This window comes from Anolis carolinensis, chromosome 3 (assembly GCF_035594765.1).
Source record: "Anolis carolinensis isolate JA03-04 chromosome 3, rAnoCar3.1.pri, whole genome shotgun sequence".
In the NCBI taxonomy this organism is placed as follows: domain Eukaryota; kingdom Metazoa; phylum Chordata; class Lepidosauria; order Squamata; family Dactyloidae; genus Anolis; species Anolis carolinensis.
This window is the reverse complement of record NC_085843.1, coordinates 99,262,957-99,286,233: the sequence shown is the minus strand read 5'-3', so window position 1 is coordinate 99,286,233 and position 23,277 is coordinate 99,262,957. Positions and strand designations below refer to the sequence as shown.

Below are 23,277 nucleotides of genomic sequence, written 5' to 3'. Positions count from 1 at the left end.
TATTCATAATGGTTTTTGGAATTTCTTTCAAAACCACTAGTCTCCTATCCTTATATGTCACTGGATTGGTGACACTTCTCCTCAGGACTTCGTCCCTTGTGCTTTTCTTTAAGAAGTGTACTACCACATCTTTGATTGCTCTGTTTTTTTTTGTGTAGTTTGTTTGGATTCTGTAGACCCGGTCTATTTGCCCGCATGCTTCCTGTTCAGTGCAGTTCAGCAGCTTTGCCGTTAGCTGGGTTATCACCCACCCAGTATTTTCGTTCACCTCCTCCTGGACATTCCTGAATTTCAGTTGATATTCTAGCTCCCGAAACTCCATTCTTTCTTGAATTTTCTCTAACTTCTTATTTTTCTCCTCTAGGTTGTCAATTTTGTTCTGTAATTTTGTTTGAATTTTGTCAATTTTCCTATTTTCCAATCTCAAATCATTTATATCATTTGAATTTTTCAAGGATTCTTTTTTCATTGATCCAATCTCCTCTCTCAGTTCTCTTTTCATTTCAGACATTTCCTCTTGAAGTGTTCTGTTTTGCTGTTCTTGTTTCCTAGCCATAGCTTGTACTTCTCTTTGTAGTAGATCCTGCTTTTCAGAAATTTTCTGTACCTCTCGTAAAATATCTTTCATATATCCTTCGTCCGGTAAAGATCCTCTACGAGTGTTCGGGATGGTTTTCATGTCCTTGACCTCTTTCTCCGATTTCCATTTTGACATCGCCATCTTATCAGTTTGTCTGGGAAGTCCAGTGAACAGTCAAGTTCTCCTATCTAAGTTGGTGTATTGACTGTAGTTATTAATTTGGTCTTAGCTACTGTTCTGCCTTGGTGTATTAGGTGGGTTGGGTTGGGCCTCAGCCCTATGTCTTCTTCACTCCCTCCACCAACCCCTCAGTTCCCTTTGGGAGATACTGGGGGTTAGAGGGATGTCGACTAGCGTTTGATTCCTTTTTGGATTTGATATGAAATTGATATTCCCTATGGATCTTTTGAACACAATGTAAAAAGAGCCCTAGGTCCAGTCACTGCGTAACCTTCTCTATCAGTGGCTCCTATGCGGTGCGGTAGAAGGTAATTCACACAGATCCTTAGCAATTAATGCAGGGATTTTCCATTAATTCCCATGAGAGTAATACCATTTAAGTTCATTTAGTACATTGCACACATCCCGTCGGATCACCGTCTTGTAATTCATTTAATTTATTTCAATTAATACCCTAGCCTGCCTTGATCTTATACAGCCGAGATGTGACTCTTCTCCGAGTTCTATTCGGATTAACAATTCTCTAGGAGTTCCACTTTGCCTTTGCCGCATACACTCCGTATATGCTGACCCTTCCCGTCCAACCGTCAAGTTTGTTTGCTTCCTTACCCCTTGCTTGATGTTGCCACCTGCGGTGTTCTTTTAGGCTGATAGTTCTTTTTCCTTTCACTGGGTCCTCCTTAGTCTGTCCTCCGGCCACTGCTAACAGGTTGTGTGCTACAGAATTGCCGTCCCTCCACGAAGCAGCGCTCGTCCCTGGCGTTCCTAGCGCATACCTTTCTCCCTCTTCCGGTCGCTGCTAGCTCCGCCTGCCGGGGCTCCTCCTTCTCCAATTGTTTACAAGAAGCAGTTCGTAGACATAACAAGCCCAACCAGCATGGCGGCCAAGATCAGCAAATCACCAACCTTATAAAGCTCTGTACTTATTTGTTTGTTGGGTATAGTTGTTCAGCTTAACCCTTGCTCCGCTTCTTCCGTGTGTCCTGAGTCTTTGCCGCACCTTTCTATTTTATCGCTAGCGGAGGTTTTATCTATGACTACTTAGTCCTCTAGTGGCATGGGAGAGAAACAATCTCCTTCCCGGATTACTATTTCACAGGGGGGTGGTCACCTACCTCCCTCTTCTTAATTCTGTCCGTTTTGGCTGGCGCGAGTGGCTGGCAGTAGATACGAGTCTAGCTCGCTTCCCGCGGGGCGATCCGCCAGCCGCCGCTTTCGGACCCACTCGATCCTCGCCCTTGAGGGGCGAAGCTCTTTGGGGCCTTCGAAAGTCAGACGGTATAGGCGTCCCCCTCCAACTCGATCAGTGGGGGTGAGAGGGAGCTGACGCTCTACCAGATCCTCCCCTCGCGGTTGGATCGCCAAGAGCCCTTAGCGAACCCGACCTGTCGCCATGCTCGCGCCACCGGAAGTCCACCAAAACATCATGTTAGACAACAAATTTGGTAGAAAAAGTAGTTCAATACGCAGTAATGCTATATAGTAATTACTGTATTTATGAATTTAGCACCAAAATATCACGATATATTGAAAGCATTGACTACAAAAATGCATTGGATAATCCAGAATGTTGGATAAGCGAGTGTTGGATAAGTGAGACTCTACTGTAAATACTACATAGCATTACTGCACATGGAACTACTTTTTCTGTCAAATTTGTTGTATAATATGTTTTGGTGCTTAATTTGTATAACGATTACCTAATTTGATGTTTAATTGGCTTTTCCTGAATCCCTTCTTATTATCCAACATATTCACTTATCCTGCCGGCCTGTTTACGTTGGATAAGTGAGACTCTACTGTGTATTGATAATCTTATATTATCTGCTCAGAACTGGATTATATGAGGCTCCTTCTTCACAGCTGTATAAAATGCACACTGAAGTGGATTATATGGTAGTGTGGAGTCAAGATAATCCAGTGCAAAGCAGATAATATAAGATTATAAATGGGTTATATAGCTGTGTGGAAGGGCCTTGAGTCTACACTGCCATATAATCCAGTGCAAATTAGATAATCTGTGGAAGAAGTCTAAGTGAGGCCTAAATCTGCCTGTCCCCTAACTGAAACCTGGCTGTCCCTTGGTTGCTAGGCAACCAAGTGGGCAGAGATTAGCCCTCTAAACTGTCAGCAATTGGATAAAAAAAATTATTGCTCTCCCTCTAATTAGGACTTTATTTTTCTTTTCTTTTTGTTGTATCAACCTTGAGGCATGGATGATGGGTTGTGTTGTCAAATTTTGAGGTTGGGGGGCCTGTACTTTTGTTGTTTTGTGAATTGCCGTGATGCCATCACTCTTTTATATATATAGAGTATAATGTTTCAATTGGGCTCAGTAATTGCCGCAAGGTTCGACCATTTCTTTTAAAGAGAAGGCAATGATGTAAGTGCACAGGAGTAATCTGTGTGATGAGTCAAGGCACATTATTTTATTTGATCCGGAAAAACGCAATTATGGTGGGGTATCCAGGATGTATCCAGTCTGCATCGTGTCAACTTAAACCATGGGTCACCTACTGAAAAGGCATTTTCTGCAGTACATGTGATAAGTTCGTAAGGCTGAGAAATGTGAGTTGCCCAGGGTTACCCAGAGGGTTTTGGACCCTAATCTTCCAATGATCTAAAGCAATTCCCAAACTACTACTCCAATTCCAAACTTTAGATGTAGTAAATACATTCTAATCTGGAACAGTATACTCTTTTGGGCCATCCCTTTTATAATACAAAGTCAAATGGTCCTGAATGGGCAAGAAACACCTTAGTCCTAGTAGAACAGGCCTACACAACTTGGTTAGTAAGGGGCTGAAATTAGATAGGCTAAGCCTCTTGGGGCTACAAATATATTTTTAGAACCTCATTTTCGAGGTAAGGTATGATAAATTAGGATTGCTGTTGTTGTTCATTGTTGTTGTGTGCCTTCAAAACTTAGGGCGGCCCTAAGGCAACCCTATCACAGAGTTTTCTTATCAAGATTTAGTCAGAGGGGGTTTCTTTGTATTCCTCTGAGGCTGAGAGAATGTGACACCCTAGTCACATTACTTTTACAGTGTATATGCAGCCTTAGAGACTTCTTCAGTGGAGAAGATGATGTACTAGCCACCAAAACTAATGGAATAATCATTGAAATTGGTAATGTGTTTGCTATCCTTATGTTCTCTTCTCCAATAATTAAAATGACATCTTTGCAGTATGCAAAAGGGAGAAAGAAGCAGGGAAGTGTTGGAACTGACTACAATCAGTCAACAACAGACACACTTAGATCCAACAAATAGGGAAAAGACATTAAAATTCACACCAGCATGTTTTTTAAAGTAACTAAAAACAAACATTTTGCAAACTTTTTCTAAAATTGCCCTTCTTCTGAAACTTAGAACCTCTTCACACATGCCGCCGGAATTGCCACAGATCATGGAGATTCCAGTGGTGTCTTCCCGGGGGCGAGGGGAACTCGTCACCTCACACCCTGCATCACCCGTCTCACCGATGTCCCCGTCCCACAGGAGGAAGCATCCATCACTCAGCCTCCCCCATTGATCCCCCCCAACATGGGAAGCCTCCTGTGTTGGCGCCACAACAGCATGAGCCGGTTTGCCTTCTCCTTCATGACAGAGCCCCACCGGAAGTTGCAGTGCATTCTGGGATGGGACAATAACGTGGGCTCCATCGTAAAGCAGAAGGCAAATCACTAATTTCCGCCTCATCTGATGAGGTGGCAAATAACCTTGATGCATTTCTAATCCTTTTAAAATTTCTTTTAATTAATATAGGAGTTTACCATAACAAAACACAATAGAGAACAACCATTCGTAAATCCACAACCCAATCCACACAAAATGCACTTCTAATCCTGCCAAATATACAAAAAGTTATTCTTAGTTCTGTTTTTAAAAGACTGACGATCCTTAAAGGCAAGTAGGTCCCACAACTTTTTGCCTCTATTTGTCTACACTTTTGTAAGTCGTTTATCTAACAGAGTCCAAAATTTCATTATTTTCTAACAAAAAGAGCAAACAGCTATTTTGGATTTTCATTTCATAGAAACATACAAGCCAATATTTCTTAGGTCCAGTCAATAATATTAAAATATATATTCTTGCTATGGTGTCAATTCTTGTTACTAGGTCAACTTCAACAGGCTAAATCTTCAGTCTTTCTGAGTCAAATAAGTAAATGTCAAGAACTGCCAGTGATGCAATTGAAATTATTTTTAAAGTGCAATCAATTTTAACATTATATATATATACTAGCTGTGCCCGGCCACGCATTGCTGTGGCGAAGTCTGGTGATATGGGAAATAAAGTATTGAGGAATTGGTGGTAGTTAAGGTAAAGGGTAAAGATTTTCCCCTGACATTAAGTCCATTATAAATGGGTTATATAGCTGTGTGGAAGGGCCTTGAGTCTACACTGCCATATAATCCAGTTAAAATGAGATAATCTGTATTTTATAGGCAGTGGGGAAGAGGCCTAAGTGAGGCCTAACTCTGCCTGTCCCCTGGGCTGAGTGGGTTGCTAGGTGACCAAGTGGGAGGAGCTTAGCCTTCTAACTGGCAGCAATTGGATGAAAACAATTATTCCTCTCCCTCTAATTAGGACTTTATTTTACTTTTCTTTTTGTTGTATGAACGTAGAGGCATGGATGAGTGGTTGTGCTGCCAAGTTTAGTGTTTCTGGGATATGTAGTTTTGTTGTTTTGTCCTAGGCTGAAATGTCATTACCCTTTTATATATATAGATTTGATTTGTAAGCCGCTCTGAGTCCCCTTCGGGGTGAGAAGAGCGGGATATAAATGTAGTAAATAAATAAATTATATATATATATATAACTGTGCCCGGCCACACGTTGCTGTGGTGTTGTCTGGTGGTGTTGGTGAGAAATTGTTGAGGTAGTGGTGGTATTGAATGTCTTGTATGGTTGTCTTTATGTTTAGTATGCACACTGAAGTGGATTATATGGCAGTGTGGAGTAAAGATAATCCAGTTCCAAGCAGATAATATAAGATTCTAAATGGGTTATATAGCTGTGTGGAAGGGCCTTGAGTCTACACTGCCATATAATCCAGTTAAAATCTGATAATCTGTGGAAGTGGCCTAAGTGAGGCCTAACTGTGCCTGTCCCCTGGGCTGAGTAGGTTGCTAGGAGATCAAGTGGGCGGTGCTTAGCCTTCAAACTGGCAGCAATTGGATAAAAACTATTATTCCTCTCCCTGTAATTAGGACTTTATTTTTCTTTTCTTTTTGTTGTATCAACCTAGAGCCGTGGATGATAGGTTGTGTTGTCAAATTTCGAGGTTGGGGGGCCTGTAGTTTTGTTGTTTTGTCCGCTGCCCTGATGCCATCACTCTTTTATATATATACTAGCTGTGCCTGGCCACGCGTTGCTGTGGCGAAGTATGGTGGTATGGGAAATAAAGTATTGAGGAATTGGTGGTAGTTAAGGTCAAGGGTAAAGGTTTTCCCCAGACATTAAGTCCAGTCATGTCTGACTCTGGGGGTTGGTCTCATCTCCATTTCTAAGCCGAAGAGCCGGCGTTGTCCGTAGACTCCTCCAAGGTCATGTGGGATGACTACATGGAGCGGCGTTACCTTCCCGCCGGAGCAGTACCTATTGATGCGTTCAACTTTGCATGTTTTCGAACTTCTGGGTTGACAGAAGCTGGGGCTAACAGTGGGGGCTCTCTTCGCCCCCCCCCAATTCAAACCTGTGGCCTTTCGGTCCAGAAGTTCAGCAGCTCAGCGCTTTAACACGCTGCGCCATCAGGGGATATTATTTCCTAAAGGTTGTGAATATACTATATTTCTGATTGGTTTTTTTTGTTTGTTGGAGGCAAGTATGAATGCTGCAATTAGGAAAAATGATTAGGATGTAATGGCCTTGCAGCTTTAAAGCCTGGCTGTTTCCTCCCTGAGTGAATTTTTTGTTGGGAGGTGTTAGCTGGCCCTGACTGTTTCCTGTCTGGAATTCCCTTGTTTTCAGAGTGGTGTTGTTTGCGATATTTTATGTGCTTCTACTGTCTGTGGCCTTGAGAAAACAGAGGTTTTTCCAGACTTTGATGATGGGAATACTATGTTGGGAGGTGTTAGCTGGCCCTGATTATTTCCTGTCTGGAATTCCCTTGTTTTCAGAGTGGTGTTGTTTGCGATATTTTATGTGCTTCTACTGTCTGTGGCCCTGAGAAAACAGGATTTGCCAGACTTTGATGATGGGAATACTTTGTTGGGAGGTGTTAGCTGGCCCTGATTGTTTCCTGTATGGAATTCCCCTGTTTATTTACTGTCCTGGTTTTAGAGATTATATTGTTCTGCATTATTCTATCCCAGTAAATATTTCATATTAAAGAAGAATCTCACTTATCCAACATTCGCTTATACAATGTTCTGGATTATCCAACGCAATTTGCCTTTTCATAATCAATGTTTTTGTAGTCAGTGTTTTAAATTCATTGTGATATTTTAGTGGTAAATTTGTAAATACAGTATAGTAGAGTCTCACTTATCCAACATAAACGGGCCGGCAGAACGTTGGATAAGCAAATATGTTGGATAATGAGGAATTAAGGATAACCCTATTAAACATCAAATTAAGTTATGATTTTACAAATTAAGCACCAAAACATCATGTTAGACAACAAATTTGTCAGAAAAAGTAGTTCAGTACACAGTAATGCTATATAGTAATTACTGTATTTATGAATTTAGCACCAAAATATCACGATATATTGAAAGCATTGACTACAAAAATGCGTTGGATAATCCAGAACGTTGGATAAGCGAGTGTTGGATAAGTGAGACTCTACTGTAAATACTACATAGCATTACTGCGCATGGAACTACTTTTTCGGTCAAATTTGTTGTATAATATGATGTTTTGGTGCTTAATTTGTATAACGATTACCTAATTTGATGTTTAATTGGCTTTTCCTGAATCCCTTCTTATTATCCAACATATTCACTTATCCTGCCGGCCTGTTTACGTTGGATAAGTGAGACTCTACTGTATAGTTCTAATCTTATATTATCTGCTCAGAACTGGATTATATGAGGCTCCTTCTTCACAGCTGTATAAAATGCACACTGAAGTGGATTATATGGTAGTGTGGAGTCAAGATAATCCAGTGCAAAGCAGATAATATAAGATTATAAATGGGTTATATAGCTGTGTTGAAGGGCCTTGAGTCTACACTGCCATATAATCCAGTGCAAATTAGATAATCTGTGGAAGAAGTCTAAGTGAGGCCTAAATCTGCCTGTCCCCTAACTGAAACCTGGCTGTCCCTTGGTTGCTAGGCAACCAAGTGGGCAGAGATTAGCCCTTTAAACTGTCAGCAATTGGATAAAAAAATATTGCTCTCCCTCTAATTAGGACTTTATTTTTCTTTTCTTTTTGTTGTATCAACCTTGAGGCGTGGATGATGGGTTGTGTTGTCAAATTTTGAGGTTGGGGGGCCTGTACTTTTGTTGTTTTGTGAATCGCCGTGATGCCATCACTCTTTTATATATATATATATATATATATATATATATATATATATATAGACCCATGCAGCGTTAAAAACAACATAGTCTGCAAACAACGGATAGAATCAAATGCTAGCTGCAATCAAAATAATTGTTCATAGCAAATATACTCTGCACCTGCTCAGAAATGTCACTCCCCATGTAAACAGGAATGGAAATTTCCTAAAGGAATAGTGCAATTTAAACACAATTAACAACAGTATGTCAATTAAAAAAGCAGCAGCAGATAAAATGCAGGAAGAGAACATCTCTCCAGGATGGTTTTAATGGAATATTGCTTTATAAATATTTGGATATGAGCTTCTTGCCTGTTCAACTGGAGATGCGCATGAAGGGAAAATCACATTGGAGCCTGCTTCAGTATTTTGAATCATGTTTTGCTTCAGTTTAGATATGAAGGAGTGCCATTATTGTTGTTGCTGCTGCTATTATTGTTGCACACCTTCAAGTAATTTCCAGATTTTAGCAACCCTAAGACAAATGTATCACTGAGTTCTCTTGAGTTGAGAAAGACTCAAGCAAGCAGGTTATAGTTGTGAGTCTGCAAGACTTGGGCCAGGCTGTTGAGGGTAGAGTGACTTGTAAGTCTCTCATTCATAGGATCACCATAATGTGAAGTCAACTTGACAACTGTTAAAAACAAACAAGCCCCAATTATTGTTTCATTGTATTTTATCATTTTTATTATCAGGTTTTAAGCTTACCTTTTTTTAACTCTTTGTAAGCCACCTTGGATCATATTAAATAAATTAACAAATGAATATAAACAAAGCAAGTCAGTTTCTGAGCATATGGGCTGTGCATATGTTTTCTAGTGTTCAGAAAACATTTGTTTTCTCCAATAATAGTAGTTGCTGCAGATAACTGCAGAAAAATGCAGATATGTCTAAAGAATGATATATACATAGCCTCTAGCAGATGGGAGCAATCCAAGATGAGATCAGTTAAACCCAGTTGGGCTTATTTCTGCTTTCACAGTTTCATTCACAGCTATTAACAGCTCCTTACAATTTCTTGTACAAGCTCTCCTTGAACTGAGTTCAAAGAGATACCAATAAAGGCAAAACAAGCAAATCTGTAAATAGGCAGGCTCAAGTTTATTTCCTGATTCTGCTTGTGCTGTTTATTTATATTGATAGACTCCCTGCCATAGAGCAACAACTGTGCTGAATTAGGCAAAAGTACCCAGTAAAGTACATTCTTCTGTGGTGGTTTCCCAGCAACTGGTAGGAAAGTTCAGTCCACCAGGAACTGGCAGTTGGATGGTGATTACTCTTGTAATTCAATCTGTGCAAAGGCCAAGGATGGGTTTTATTCAAAAGAGCCTGTAAATATTAGAAATGGGGAAAAACTGGATAATCTCAAGGAAGACATTTGTTCAGGCCAAACAGCCTCACAAATGGGATACAGCAAAAAAGGGAGATTCCCGAGTTGCCTGATGAATTTGCAGTGACGTTCACATTACAAGAGGACATTATTGCCATAGCAATTCATAGACTTGGAAATTTCAGTTATCCTGTGAGAGGCTGATTCAGTTATCATGTTAGGGATCATTGCATTCCTTCATGGTTTGCTGAAGGTCTTTTTTTTTTTTAAAGGAGCAGCTCACTCATTTCTGTTCCAAGCCAGTTGAGGCTACGAAGGCCCTTCCCTCCAAATAAAAAGTCACCCTGAGATTGCAAAGGAGCGGCCTTTCCTTTTCCCTAAAGCAGTGTTAGATGGTGGCCTTCATTCATGTGAGTGAGGCAGTGAATGTTCTCTTTCAGGGAGCTATTCATGGTACTGAAATGCATCCCTCCTCACCAATAGATTCAGCAAGGTAGGTCCCTTCCACACAGCTGAAAAAATCCCACATTATCTGCTTTGAACTGGAATATATGGCAGTGTGAACTCAGATAACACAGTTCAAAGCAAAAATTGTTGGATTCTCTGCCTTGATATTCTGGGTTATATGGCCATGTGGAAGGGCCCTTGGTTAGTTGCATTACCATTCCTACTAAGAATGTACGTATCCAGTAGTGTTAATGCAGTTTGATTACTTTAATTGCTCTTGTTCATTGCTGTGGAGTCATGGGAATTGTAGTTTTACAAGATCTTTATTCTTCTCTTCCTAAGAGTATTGGTGCCTCACCAAACTATGAATTCCAGGATTTCATAGCATTGAGCCGTGGCAGTTAAAGTTGTGTCAAACGACATTAATTCTATAGTGTAAATGCAACTTAAGAGTGTGTGATGACACATGCCACAATTTCTCTAAAGTTTATTATAAAGCAGGGCTCAGGGAAAATTTGTTATTTGGACTGCTCAAACAAGCCTGGCAGTGGCAATGTTGGCTAGAGAAGTCAGTTCTAATTCAAAAAGTAATATTTCCAAGATTTTGTAAAAAGAACTAGGACGTGTGTGTTTTTGTATGTGTGCCTTCAAGTTGCCTGTTGTCTTACAATGACATCATGAATTTCATAGGGTATCTTTCGGGTATTTAGGTTTTACAAAGAAATAGTCCAATGTTTTAAATATATATATTTACCTAGCACTTTTTATGCCAGGGCCATATTTATAAATCAGCCTAACTCATACTTACTTTGTTCAGTTTCAATGGTTTTTGCTTTTTAGTCTGTTTTTGGTTTTTAACTATGAAAGCTGGGAAGCAAATGTTGTTTTCATTCCTGACTCAGCTAAAGCCAAAATGGTGCCCCGTGTTTGCTTTAAATGGGTGCGTGTATCAGACCTCTGGGGAAAATGCAGGATACTATTTACAATACTGATGAATTAGAATTGCCAAATCAGATGCAAAGTGGATTCATGTTGCTTCATTAGGTCATACATGACCAAACATGCAGAAGTAATTTTTTTATTTTTAAAATTATATTTGCTTTCTTACACTTACATTAACAACATTCAATATAAACAGTGTACAAAATAATGTGCATTTTACAAACACTTAGACTCACCACCTAGACCTGAACAAGTATAATTTCCTTCATCATAAATATATAAACAAATAAACAAATGTCATATCCAGAATTCCTGTCCAACGAGGTTCTATTATTTTCTCTTGTTACTCTCTAGAAGTAATTTATTTTCAAGCAGAGGCTATGTAGGCATGTCTCCAGTATTTGCATTGAATGTATCTTTCATCATTAACCATGGCACAGTAATTCTAATGATGTGGGTTGGAAATTGGGGTGAAACAAAGACAGATATATCCCACTGTTGCTGGGATTTCTGTTTGGGAAGCTGGGGTCATGCATATCCCAAATACGAAGGATACAAGACAAACTTACACTCTACTAGTTGTCCTATGGGATCTCATTTTGGAAGGCTTTTTGATTCAATAGATCAGTGGTTCTCAATCTGTGGGTCCCCAGGTGTTTTGGCCTACAACTCCCAGAAATCCGAGCCAGTTTACCAGCTGTTAGGATTTCCGGGAGTTGAAGGCCAAAACATCTGGGGATCCACAGGTTGAGATCCACTGCAGTAGATCCAAAGCTTCTTCCAAGCCTCTCTGTTATACCCAACATTATAGTACCTCCTTGTCTCTTCCACTGTTGGAGAGAAAGGGCCACAGAGCTTTCTAGAGGAGCTGAGAAGAACTATCTTAGGATGGATATCTGGTCTTGCTCAAGGGTTGAACTTCATGCTACACTCTCTGAGAAGATCTGGGATGGTCTCTTAAGGGACCATTCAAGGGCAGGCTAAATGAATGAAGACATCAAACAGAGAATTTTATGAAGACTTTCTTTCTTTTATTATCCTTCATAGATTTCATAAAGTGCCGTTTGTTTCTTTTTTCTCATTTAAAGGATGTCTGTAATGATTTCCTTGATAGTTGCATGTTTATTAATTATTTAATTATTTTTGCCCCACTGGTTTGTATCCTTAATCAAATCCATTTTCTTTTATTTATTTATTTATTTATTTATTTATTTTTCCCATGAACTGCAGGAAACGCATTACAATGTTTGGCTTCCATTAACCTCCGGATCTTTTAAGCCCCTTGAGAACTATACTGATGTTTCTGTAAATTGTAATTAAGAACAGAAATAGTGCATGGTATGTTACACATCAAGTTTGGTATTGAACAGTCACCTTTCATTAAGGAATAATCTCTGTCTCTGCAGAAATAGAATTGGAGGCCATGATTGCAGATGGTAATGTAAGATTTGAACAGACATAAATGGTGTTAGTACAGTTTCTTCAGGGCCAATCTGGATGTATTTCTCTTGATAAATGTGCCACTTGGAGACTTATTAAAATGTGAAAAGCCCTATCTTATACATGCTTACTCTGAAGGGAGTCTCATTGGCTATGATCCTATATAGAGCTGGTAGAAGGTAAGTTGTCCAGGCCATTGAATTTCCCTTTTCTAGGTATGTTTGTGAAAGCTAGACAGTAAAGAAAGCTAATAGGAAAAAGTCCACTCATTTGAAATGTGGTGTTGGAGTTCTACTGATACTGTGCTGAAAAGACAAATTGATTTGTTGGCTTATAATTTGGTCATATCATGAGATGACATAACTCACTAGAAAAGAAAGTAATGCTTGGTAAGGTAAAAGGCAGTAAAAAAAAACCCAGGAAGACCACATTCCAAATGGATAAACCCATTCAAGGAAGCCACAGCCCTACATCTTCAAGACCGTTCATGACAGGGTGACTTGGAGGTCTCTCTTTCACAGCATCATGATAAATCAAAGTTGACTTGACCACAGTTAACAACAACAGGGTAAAGTTCTATCATCTTATTTACATTGGTCTTTCAGGGAGGGAAGATAGAAATGGATAGTCTGGCGATTCCATAAGGAACGTCTCCTGGCATGTCATCATGGCCAATTGATGACCCTTTTGGTTGAGGATGGACCTGTAAGTAGCCACATTCCAATAGCTATTGCTCTACCAAACAAACCTACTGGCTGGGAAATTTGGGAAATTGTAGCCCTAAAAAGTATATTTTCTCTGCTTTTTCATGGTAGAGATCAACAAATTCTTCTTTTACAAGGAAGAGATGTTCAAGTGCACTGCTTCAGAAGGGGTTATAATTAATCAAAGGTGAGGTAGATACACAGACAGATAGATCAATACACATACACACACTCAAGCATGTTGCTAAAGAAAGCAAGGCGAATTATAGGGTATCCTGCCATGTTCTTTCCTTTTTCTAGATAGATGGTTATTTGTTGGAAGGTCAGTCAAAGCAAGGACAAATCAAATACAGTTGTCATTGTTTTGTGGTAAGAAAGCATATGTCCTGTTGTTGATGATATGTACATTTAATGTTAGGTTTCGAATTTGATGTTCGTGGAGATATTGATTACCTCCTTGCAGAAGACCTCTCACAACACCAACGTACTGCTTTAAAGCCAGAACATACATCAGTGACATTTCATGACTGGTGAAATGGGCGTACAAGATTATTTTCACTTGATATTATAGTAGGACAGTAATAACAGTTATTCATGAATGAGATTTCTTTCTTTCTCAGTAGCCTTATTTAAACTTGCAAATACAAAGTGCTGTTCTATTAAGGGTTTGCAAAATGTGTTTGCAAAATGCAATGCCTTTTCAAAATACCGATTATTGTGTCCATTGATACATTTATTGTATGTGTATACAATTAATCTTAATGTAAATAAAGTGCAGAATGTAATACTTTCATATCAGTGTTGCAGGATGAAAAAATGGATAGTGTTCAATTTAAATGGTGACAATATTCTTTCCATACTATCTTAATCAATAGTTTTGAAAGGCCTCTTAAGTTTATGGCAAAGTGTTAATATGTAGAGATTTATGGTTTTATTAACCAAATGTATTGAACTATCAATATGACATTAAATAAAGCATAGTTTCTTTATGGATTAATTTGGATCTTTGTTGGATTAAAAAAACACACCATAAGAGTGTACTTTTTCACATATAAAGGAAATACTGTAATGTACGAACCTGGAGTTTGAGAAGAATAAAAATCCATTTATCTATGTGAATATAAAGTTCACTTCACAAGCCATTTCCAGCATGGAAATGATATTAGTCTTTTAAAAATTAATAACACTAAGTAAAAAAAAAATTGAAAAAGTTTCCATTCCTGGTTTGAAAGTGTTATTTCCTGTTTAATTGTGCAGTTTTTACGGCTGCCACAAACTATATTGAATAGATTGAGACTCTATGAGATAGGAGATATTCATTGAAAACCTATAGCAAAATGTGCTGCAGTTTTTACAGTTTAATACACTTTTGCCATGTTTTTATGGTAGAACCAATTAGGAAATGACATTCATAACCCAGGAACAAAAATTGTGTTACATAGTGTAATGGCCCCATCTACACTGCCATATAATTCAGTGTGAAACCGCATTATATGTCACTGTTGATTGAGCCAATATTTAATAGTTCTATTTTGTATTTAGAAAAATGGGGCTTGAAAAGTTATCAGGAAAAACGTTGTGAACTTTTAAAGCCTCTGCATTTTCCTTACTACTTCACCAGACAGGGTTTTTTTCTGGTGGCATATGCCGGTTAAGCCCTAGGTCAATCCACGGAGACCACTGGTTCCCATCAAACAATGCACAGGAACTTCCAGCAGGGTTCTGTGGATTATCTAGGGCAGAGTCGGCACATACTTCCCATGTTGCCATGTGGCCAACCACATGTTTTAATTGTTTGTAGCCTACAACCCCCACCATCTGTAGTCATTGCCTTTGCTGGAGTCCAAAAACATCTGGGAGGCTACAGTTTCTCTACTCCAAGTATAACCAAACATTCTAAATTTGCATTATTTATTCTAAGAGAATCCCACCTGGAAATGGAGCAAACAATTTGAGTAGCTGTGATTTTAGTGCAGAACTCAAGTGTAAATCACATTTATAGGACAAACCATAAAATGACTTTCTCTCTTTCTCACCCTCCACCTTGATATTGCAGTAAATAGGAAACTGTTGTCATTTATACATAAGTCATTTTTATGAGAATGGGGTAAATTTATGGGATGAGTGTACAAACAGCATTCAGTAATAGCAGGCATTCATATGAATACAGGTGAACAAAAGAAGTTGTCAAGTTTTTTTCGTGTCAGGAGCTTCTGGTGTGAAGCTGTCTGCAAGGACATTGCCCAGGGGACGCCCGGGTGTTTTTGATGTTTTACCATCCTTGTGGGAGGCTTCTCTCCAGCATGGAGCTGGAGCTAACAGAGGGAGCTCATCCACACTCTCCCAGCACAAGGGTTTATCCCACTGCACCATAGGGGGCTCCATAAAAGTCAAGCTGAAGTTGGGGACATTTCTCAGGTCCTTCATTATGCAGAACAGTTTGATCAGTGTGAGATTATCAGCAAGCCATATAAAAACACATTAAGAATCATAATTGTGAATTCATAGTAAAAGAAACGAGGAACCAGCAGAGTGATAATCTCATGATTGTTAAAAAGCTTGTTTCAATCAAACATATCACAAGGGTGTGAGCAGCACATTAAAATGTATTTAGTCAAGCAGTGATAAAATTGTCCAGCAGGTGGCTGGCATTCTCCAAAAACAGGCAGCCCTTTCCTACAACCACTGTACACATTGAAATAAGCCTGCGAGATGGGCTGAAGCAGGGAGAGAGCTGACGTTCCCAAGATCCTGCCTCTAGGAATTGCTGTGTATTTAAGAGGGCTGCTCCTTGCCTTTGTGCTAAATGTAGCCTTCAAGTCCAGGACCTGAAAAGATTGGGCAAGAGTAGCTGTTAGTAATAGTTCTGGTGGAATGGAATCTCTTGGTTTCGACAGTGAAATCTCACTAGAGTATCAACACTAGACTCTGGGAGGTATTTTTCCACACAGACTTTGCCTGTTGGTCTTTTTCAAGTTCTCATTCAAGAGATTAGCAAAAATGACAAAGATAAAAGTTGGAAACTGAAATGGCGTCAATGTTTCCTTGTTTGAATGGATTGTATTTATTATGTGTGTGTTTCCTGTTATGCTAAATTGCACGCTGCATATTCCACTTCTATCGAGAACGACAGAGGAGGAACAAAATCAGCTCCACAGAATTTATGTGAGCTGCTTGGCATTGTTATTACTAAACAAGCCTTTTCTAAGAAGTCGGCTCCTGACAATGGCATCTGAGGAGTGCATTTTTCTCAATGTGGAAATGGATGATTTTCTTCTCTGCAACATCTCAACTGCTCAATATGCTAATCTCTCTCTGGTGGGTGAGGACTTCTTTTACTATAAATTCCTATATGCAATTCCAACTATTTATGGGATCATCATTTTGATAGGGCTTGTTGGCAACATCACACTGATCAAAATCTTCTGTAGTGTGAAGTCCATGAGAAATGTCCCTAATTTGTTCATCTCCAGCTTGGCTTTTGGAGACTTGCTTCTTTTGCTCACCTGCGTTCCGGTGGATGCCAGCAGGTACCTGTCTCCTGAATGGCTGTTTGGTCGGGTTGGATGTAAACTTATTCCTTTCATACAACTCACTTCGGTGGGGGTCTCTGTCTTCACACTCACAGCTCTTTCTGCAGACAGGTAAGATGCTTTCTGTTAGTAATCTAGAAGTACAGGACAGCCTGTTATACACCTTTGCTTTTTCATGGATCACATTCGTTTTGAGTGTATGTTTGAAGCTTATTTAAAAGTATATATCTCTGTTTAACAAGTGTGAAATAGGAGACAAATTCATCTTACTAGAATGCTTAAAATCAGTATCTAATGTTATGCAGAACATATGATAAAAGACTTTCAGAGCTTTTTTTGCATTTTCCCTTGGCTAGAGATGAGTACAGTCCTATGCATGCCTTCTCACTGAGTTCAGTACAATCTAGTTCTAAATAAGTTTCTATAGGATTTGAGTTTTAAAATTGTTTTTAATAAAAGCTCCTCTGAATGAAGTAAAATAACACTTGAAAATAGATGTGATATCGAGAAATGAAGATGAGGCAATTGTCTTGTGGTTTATCTTTTCCATTTCCCCATCTTCGAGCTAAGTTTCCAAGATGATTTCTTTGGAAGCAAATTCTGTGGGAAGAAGTGAGATTTCCTTCTAGGCAAACCAGTTTGGAAACTGTAAGAGCAGTTAATTTGCTCTCCCTGTTGTGACAAATCAATATTACAACTTAACGTAAGAGCATTCAATGAATGGTGGCGGCGGCGGCAGGGATAGCTATTTCATCAAAGTAATGTCCCTTGAGTATATAGTTATAGCCTTTAGTACATTATTAAATCATATCCCACAATATATTTAGAATGAATGGCACGAAACAAAAGGGTTGGTATCCTATATTAAGCGTAGTTTTTGATTTTTCATACACTAAAATGTAGTCACGTTATGTGTACCTGTGAGAGATATACATGGCTGGATAAACAAGTGCTGGCAGAACTTTGGAGAAAGATTTTCGCAGGTCATATTTCTACAGTTTACAAGGGATATATATAGATAGATATAGATAGATATGCATGAATATAAATAACTAATTCACTGGACAGGAACAACCAACTAATTCATTTTATTGCCTTCTTCATATAGATGGCAGACAATTTAGCTAATTAGATACAACAGCAGTCTCTTATAATTGAATCTATTTCTCACTGGCATGTCTATATTAGTCTGACATTCCTATTGTCAGTTCACTAAAGCTCAAGAAGCTACAGTCCATTATTGAAGATTTGCATAATAAGAAGCATGACCATGAAATGTGGCATCTCACATCTTTATACAAAAGCCAGCTGAGTGTCTTTTTAAAATTGTTAGCTTGTTTTGCTTATTAAAGAGCATGTGAATAAGCAGATAAACTGGATTGCAAGTTATACAAACAGTATATATAGCAATAGTGCTCTAGTAGCTTGCATGAATGGGAATAGAATGGACCCAGACTAAGAAAATACCTAAGAGCATGGATCAATATTATTCCAGTACTTATCATATTCTTGAAAACAAGAGCCCTGTACATAAATTCTACTGCAAAGGTGGAGGGAAGGAGAGAGGTGATAGCTTGATGAAGACATGGAGCCATTGACACATTGAACAGAATAAATTAGAACACCCCCAAGTCAGTTCAGACGGAAGGTGGTGCATCTTATTCTTGAATGATCTTCCATAATTAAAAATACATAATCGGGCTGTGGCGCAGGCTGGAGAGCAGCTGCAATAAATCACTGCAATGAATCACTCTGACCAGGAGGTCATGAGTTCGAGGCCCGCTCGGAGCCTATGTTTGTCTGTCTTTGTTCTATGTTAAAAGGCATTGAATGTTTGCCTATATGTGTAATGTGATCCACCCTGAGTCCCCTTCGGGGTGAGAAGGGCAGAATATAAATGCTGTAAATAAATAAATAAATAAATACTTCCATTATGAAATAAGCTAAGTTGACTTTTTAATTTTATATTGTCACTAGTTTTTAACCCTATGTCTTGTCTTTTTTTGTAATTTTTGTAATGTCATTATTTAATTTTTATTGCAATGTCTTTATTATTATGTCATTAGATGTTTGCTATTACTTGTTGGAAACTGCCCTGAGATATAAATAAAGTCTATTATTATTATTATTATTATTATTATTATTATTATTATTATTATTATTATTATATACCTCGGTGTCACCTTAGATCGAACACTAACATATAGGAAACACTGCATGAACACCAAGCACAAAGTAGCTGCATGCAATAACATCCTGCGGAAACTTACTGGCAGCGCATGAGGTGCAGACCCACAATTAATGAGAACACCAGCCCTGGCCTTGTCTTTCTCAACTGCAGAGTACGCCTGTCCTGTCTGGCACAAGTCTGCCCATGTGAAGCAGGTGGACATAGCACTGAACGAAACATGTAGAATAATCACAGGATGCCTTAAACCTACACCTGTTGATAAACTGTACAAGTTAGCTGGCATTGATCCTCCTGATGTGCGACGGGAAGTTGCTACTTACTGTGAGAGAAATAAGGTCGAACATTGTGAAAGCCACCCACTGCATGACTATTAGCCTCCTCCCACCAGACTCAAATCAAGGAAGGGCTTCATGAGAACCACCACTCCTCTTGAGGTTCCTCCAGCAACAGCAAGGGTGTCCCTCTGGGCAGCTAAACCTGGCAATTCTAACTGGATGGCCCCCCAAGAGGGTCTTCCTCCAGGGGCAAACCAAGAATGGGCAACTTGGAAGTCCCTAAACAGACTCAGAAGCGGAGTGGGCAGATCAAAAGACAACTTGGCAAGGTGGCACTACCTGGAGGAATCCTCCACCTTGTGTGACTGTGGAGCAGAACAAGCAACTCTGCATATGTATGTTTGCCCATACTGTCCTGCCTCATGTACGGAGGAGGAGTTGTTTAAAGCTATAGACAACACAGTCGCTGTTGCCCGCTTTTGGTCTAAAACTATTTAGCTGCTTGTGATTTCCCTTATTTCATCACTTTTAAATTTATTTATTTTGCAATGCTTTTGACACAAAATAAATAAATAAATAAATATTATTATAACAGTTCAAGAGCTCAGACAAGTTCTTCCAGCTTCTCTCCCAGGATACACATATACTTTTTTTTGCCTTGTTCACCTCTCTGTTTTCTTTTTTTTATTAAGCCAGGAACTCACAACCAGTTAGGCGTTTCCCCATAAAAATATTGTTGACATACATTTTGAATTCTCTGATGTATATAAAGTATTCTGTCCTTGTTGTATGCAGTGAACTCTGCCTAGGAAGTATCCTTGTGGATAATGGGCTGTCCACCCATCCAGCTGTAGACAACTGGTCACCTGCAGCTGCAAACATGCATAATGACACCTGTCACATTTAAACATCTCAACGGGCAATCAATATTGAGGCTCTGACATGGACCATCTGTTTTATGGTGGACACACAGCATGGAATCAATATTATGAAGCTGTAAAATGTCAACAAGCAACAGCAAATACCAATCTGATTACTTCAGGTTTCTTTACTGTTTTGATTATTCTTAAAGTGTTTTTAAGGGCCCATGTGTAAAGCTGCGGATCACCCAGCATCTGTGTGCCTAGTAGGTCTCTGTATGTATGTGCACACATGTTCTTTTCCAAGTTCTGTCATACAAATACCCAAGTTAGGATCTGATTGTCTGTGTGCAATGCAGAGCTTTAACCCTCCTTCTTTCCTTGATGCCAACTGGGATCCCTGCTTCCTGCCACCATGAGTGACACAGATACTGTTATCTTGGTTGTTTCAACTCACTCAGTTGTTGTGAGCAATTTGCTAATAGCAAATTGTAAACCGCTTTGAGTCCCCCCCTCCCCCCAGGGTGAGAAAAGCATTATATAAATACAGTAAATAAAAAAATAAATATCAAGGTTTTGTGTGAAAGGAGGACACAGCACGGGGGGCCGAGTCACATATGGCATGTACTGTGCACCCTTATAAAGGGCAAATCACAATTATAGTAGGACATCTTTTGCAGGGGCTTATTACATGATGTCACTATATTCTTGTCACTTTCCCAGTGGAAGACAGCCTGGAAAACCTTTACAAACACAAATAATCTGTTAATAGTCTCTTTTTCTAAAAGAACCACCTTCCAACAATCTCCCATTGGGACAACAACATAAGAGCAACAACATAATGCATTAAGTCTTGTTGTTATCAAGCTGCAATTGCCTCATGGGATAAGGCTGAAAGATGTAAGTTTCACTTGGAGGAGTCAGCTTTTGCATGCATGATGATGTAAGTAGGTAAAGCTTCCCATCACACTCTGCCTTTTGTCAACTGTGTTTTGTAGTGAAGTAGTTGAAGTATTAGGCTAGGGCACCCCAGGTTTCTAGCCCCACTTTGTCATGGAGTTGTCTGCAGGATTGTGGGCGACTTTCATATTCCCTTAGGATTCTTAGACAAGGAAAAATAAAGAGAGCCATATGATCATCTTGAACTCTTTGGAGGAAAAGCACCACATAAACAATGATGGTATTAATGGCAGGAGTTATTGAAACTTTCCTTCCAAACAAATAACATATTTCCTGTGTATTCCAGGCCAATTGGTTTTGAGTTTTAAAAAATAGTACCTCTCACAATAACTTTAAAGATATGTGATGCAAGCACTTAGAAAGTTACTTCCTGTGATTGGCTTTGAATAGAGTCCATTGTATTCTGTGCCTGTAGTGAGAGGTGATTGATTTGCAGGAATGTACTGCCTGCCATTGTCTGTCAATACAGCTTTAGGCGTCATAGCATCCGTGTTTCCAATGTGTATGTACATTTCTATGCCTAGTTTGCCCATCTCCATTCAGAAACAAAAAAAAAACTTCCTAAAGCATTCCTAAATATGTGAGAGCAGATGATTTAAAGAACAACAGAATCATCATGAGAAGCATGTGAATCCAAAACTAAAGAAAGGCTGTTGTGCGCTCTTGATCCAAGGAGCTGCAGGGATTGCCCCGATCTGAGGGGAATAAATATTCAAGCTCAAAAAATCAGTGGCCATATGATTATGAATTGATTGTTTGAAATGTCTACCAATTATTCAAATTATTCCAGTACTATGACTCAGCTTTCACTACACACTTGGGATCTTGTCAACTCACTGTCGGAATCACCCAATATCACAATGGATTGCAGTGATTTTGGCAGTGCTCGTCCAGGAGGTGTAGGGACATTCACCCCACAGCCCACACCATCCCAGCTTCCCATTACCTCATCCAGGGCCGGCCCCACCATGGAGGCCCGTGAGGCCGCCGCCTCGGGCGCAGGTCCGGGGGGGGCGCCGTCAGGCCGGGCGGGAGGCGGGGCACTGCCCTGACGGTGCCCCACCTCCCGCCCAGTGTGCCCTGGCCTGGCTGGCCTTGCCCGGCTGGCTGCCGGCTGGGTAAGGCCAGCCAGGCCACAAGGCTTGCCCGGCCAGCTGCCACAAGGCCAGGGCTCACTGGGCGCGAGGCGGGGCACCATCAGGGCAGTGCCCTGCCCCCCCCGCCCAGCGTGCCCTGGCCCCGCCTCCCACGCTGCGTGGGAGGCGAGGCCAGGGTGAATAGCGTGGGAGGCGGGGCCAGAGTTGGCCCCGCCTCCTGCGCTATTCGCCCTCGCCCGTCTGGCCTTTTCTAGCTGGCCAGACTGCAGCGGAGGTCCCTCCACGCTGCCCCGCCTCCCACCGGCGCCGCCTCCCGCGCCCTGGCCCCGCCTCCCATGCTGCGTGGGAGGCGGGGCCAGGGCACGCTGGGCGGGGGGGGCAGGGCCAACTCTGGCCCCGCCTCCCACACAGCGTGGGAGGCGGGGCCAGGGCGCAGGAGGCGGCGCCGGTGGGGGGGGCGCTTTTCAGCACCCCCGCTTAACATTAAAATTTATCTCCGGCCGGCCCTGACCTCATCACATGGGGGGGAAGCCTCAGCAAGCCGGCTCAACACATCTTTCCTAATGGAAAGAAGGTGAGCTTCCCGTTGTGTACTACTGGCAATTTTTCAGCAGCAGCAGGGTTTTTGCGACAGTTCCGCCACAGAGCTGCCTCGAAAGTACTTTTACTGGGTGTGATGGGAGCCGGTGGGCTCCATGGCAAAAAGGCAACCCTCTCTCCCGCCAAATTTTGGACCATGTGAAAAGGTCCATAAAGGCACAGAGCTATATGTCTCACATAGCTCAGCTGCTGTGCTGAAGTCCAAAGAAGTATTGTTCTCTCTCAGTGTTATGATTGAGCCTCATGGCTCTGCTACTGGCAGACGTGGGCGTAAGACTCCTCGAGAGTCAGATACTCTCGAGGAGCGAGAAAGAAAGAGGCTGCGAGATATCTTTGCAGAACCATCTGACGAGGAGTTTTTGAGGGGTTTACGGAGAGAATGGAGGAAGAGCTGGTTAGCTCGGAAGAGGATGAGATGGATTGGACTCGGGTAAGGGAGGAATTGGGTGCCACTGGCAATGATGGGATGGAAGATGATTGGGGACCTTCAGGACTAGACCCATGGACAAGCTGGAGGGATGGGACGGGATCCACAGCTGGGGATGCTGTGGGGCGTAGTCAGAGGTGTTCCAGTTCTGATGAGGAAAGTGATGAGGAAACGCCCGGGTTAAGGAGAACAGCTGATA

General features: G+C 40.6%; 1 protein-coding gene across 2 annotated transcripts in view; it reads left to right on the top strand.

Moving 5' to 3' along the window:
- The first annotated feature begins 15,789 nt into the window (after positions 1-15,789).
- Positions 15,790-23,277, top strand: part of grpr (gastrin releasing peptide receptor) — a 55,191-nt gene continuing 47,703 nt past the window's right edge. Inside the window, exon 1 of one of the 2 annotated variants that reach the window (XM_016992385.2) lies at positions 15,790-16,453. In XM_016992385.2, the coding sequence (XP_016847874.2) occupies positions 16,389-16,453 (65 nt within the window). In that variant the 5' untranslated portion in view covers positions 15,790-16,388. Of the gene's footprint in view, positions 16,780-23,277 lie in introns of both variants that reach the window. The other variant, XM_003218862.4, reaches the window with a different exon arrangement.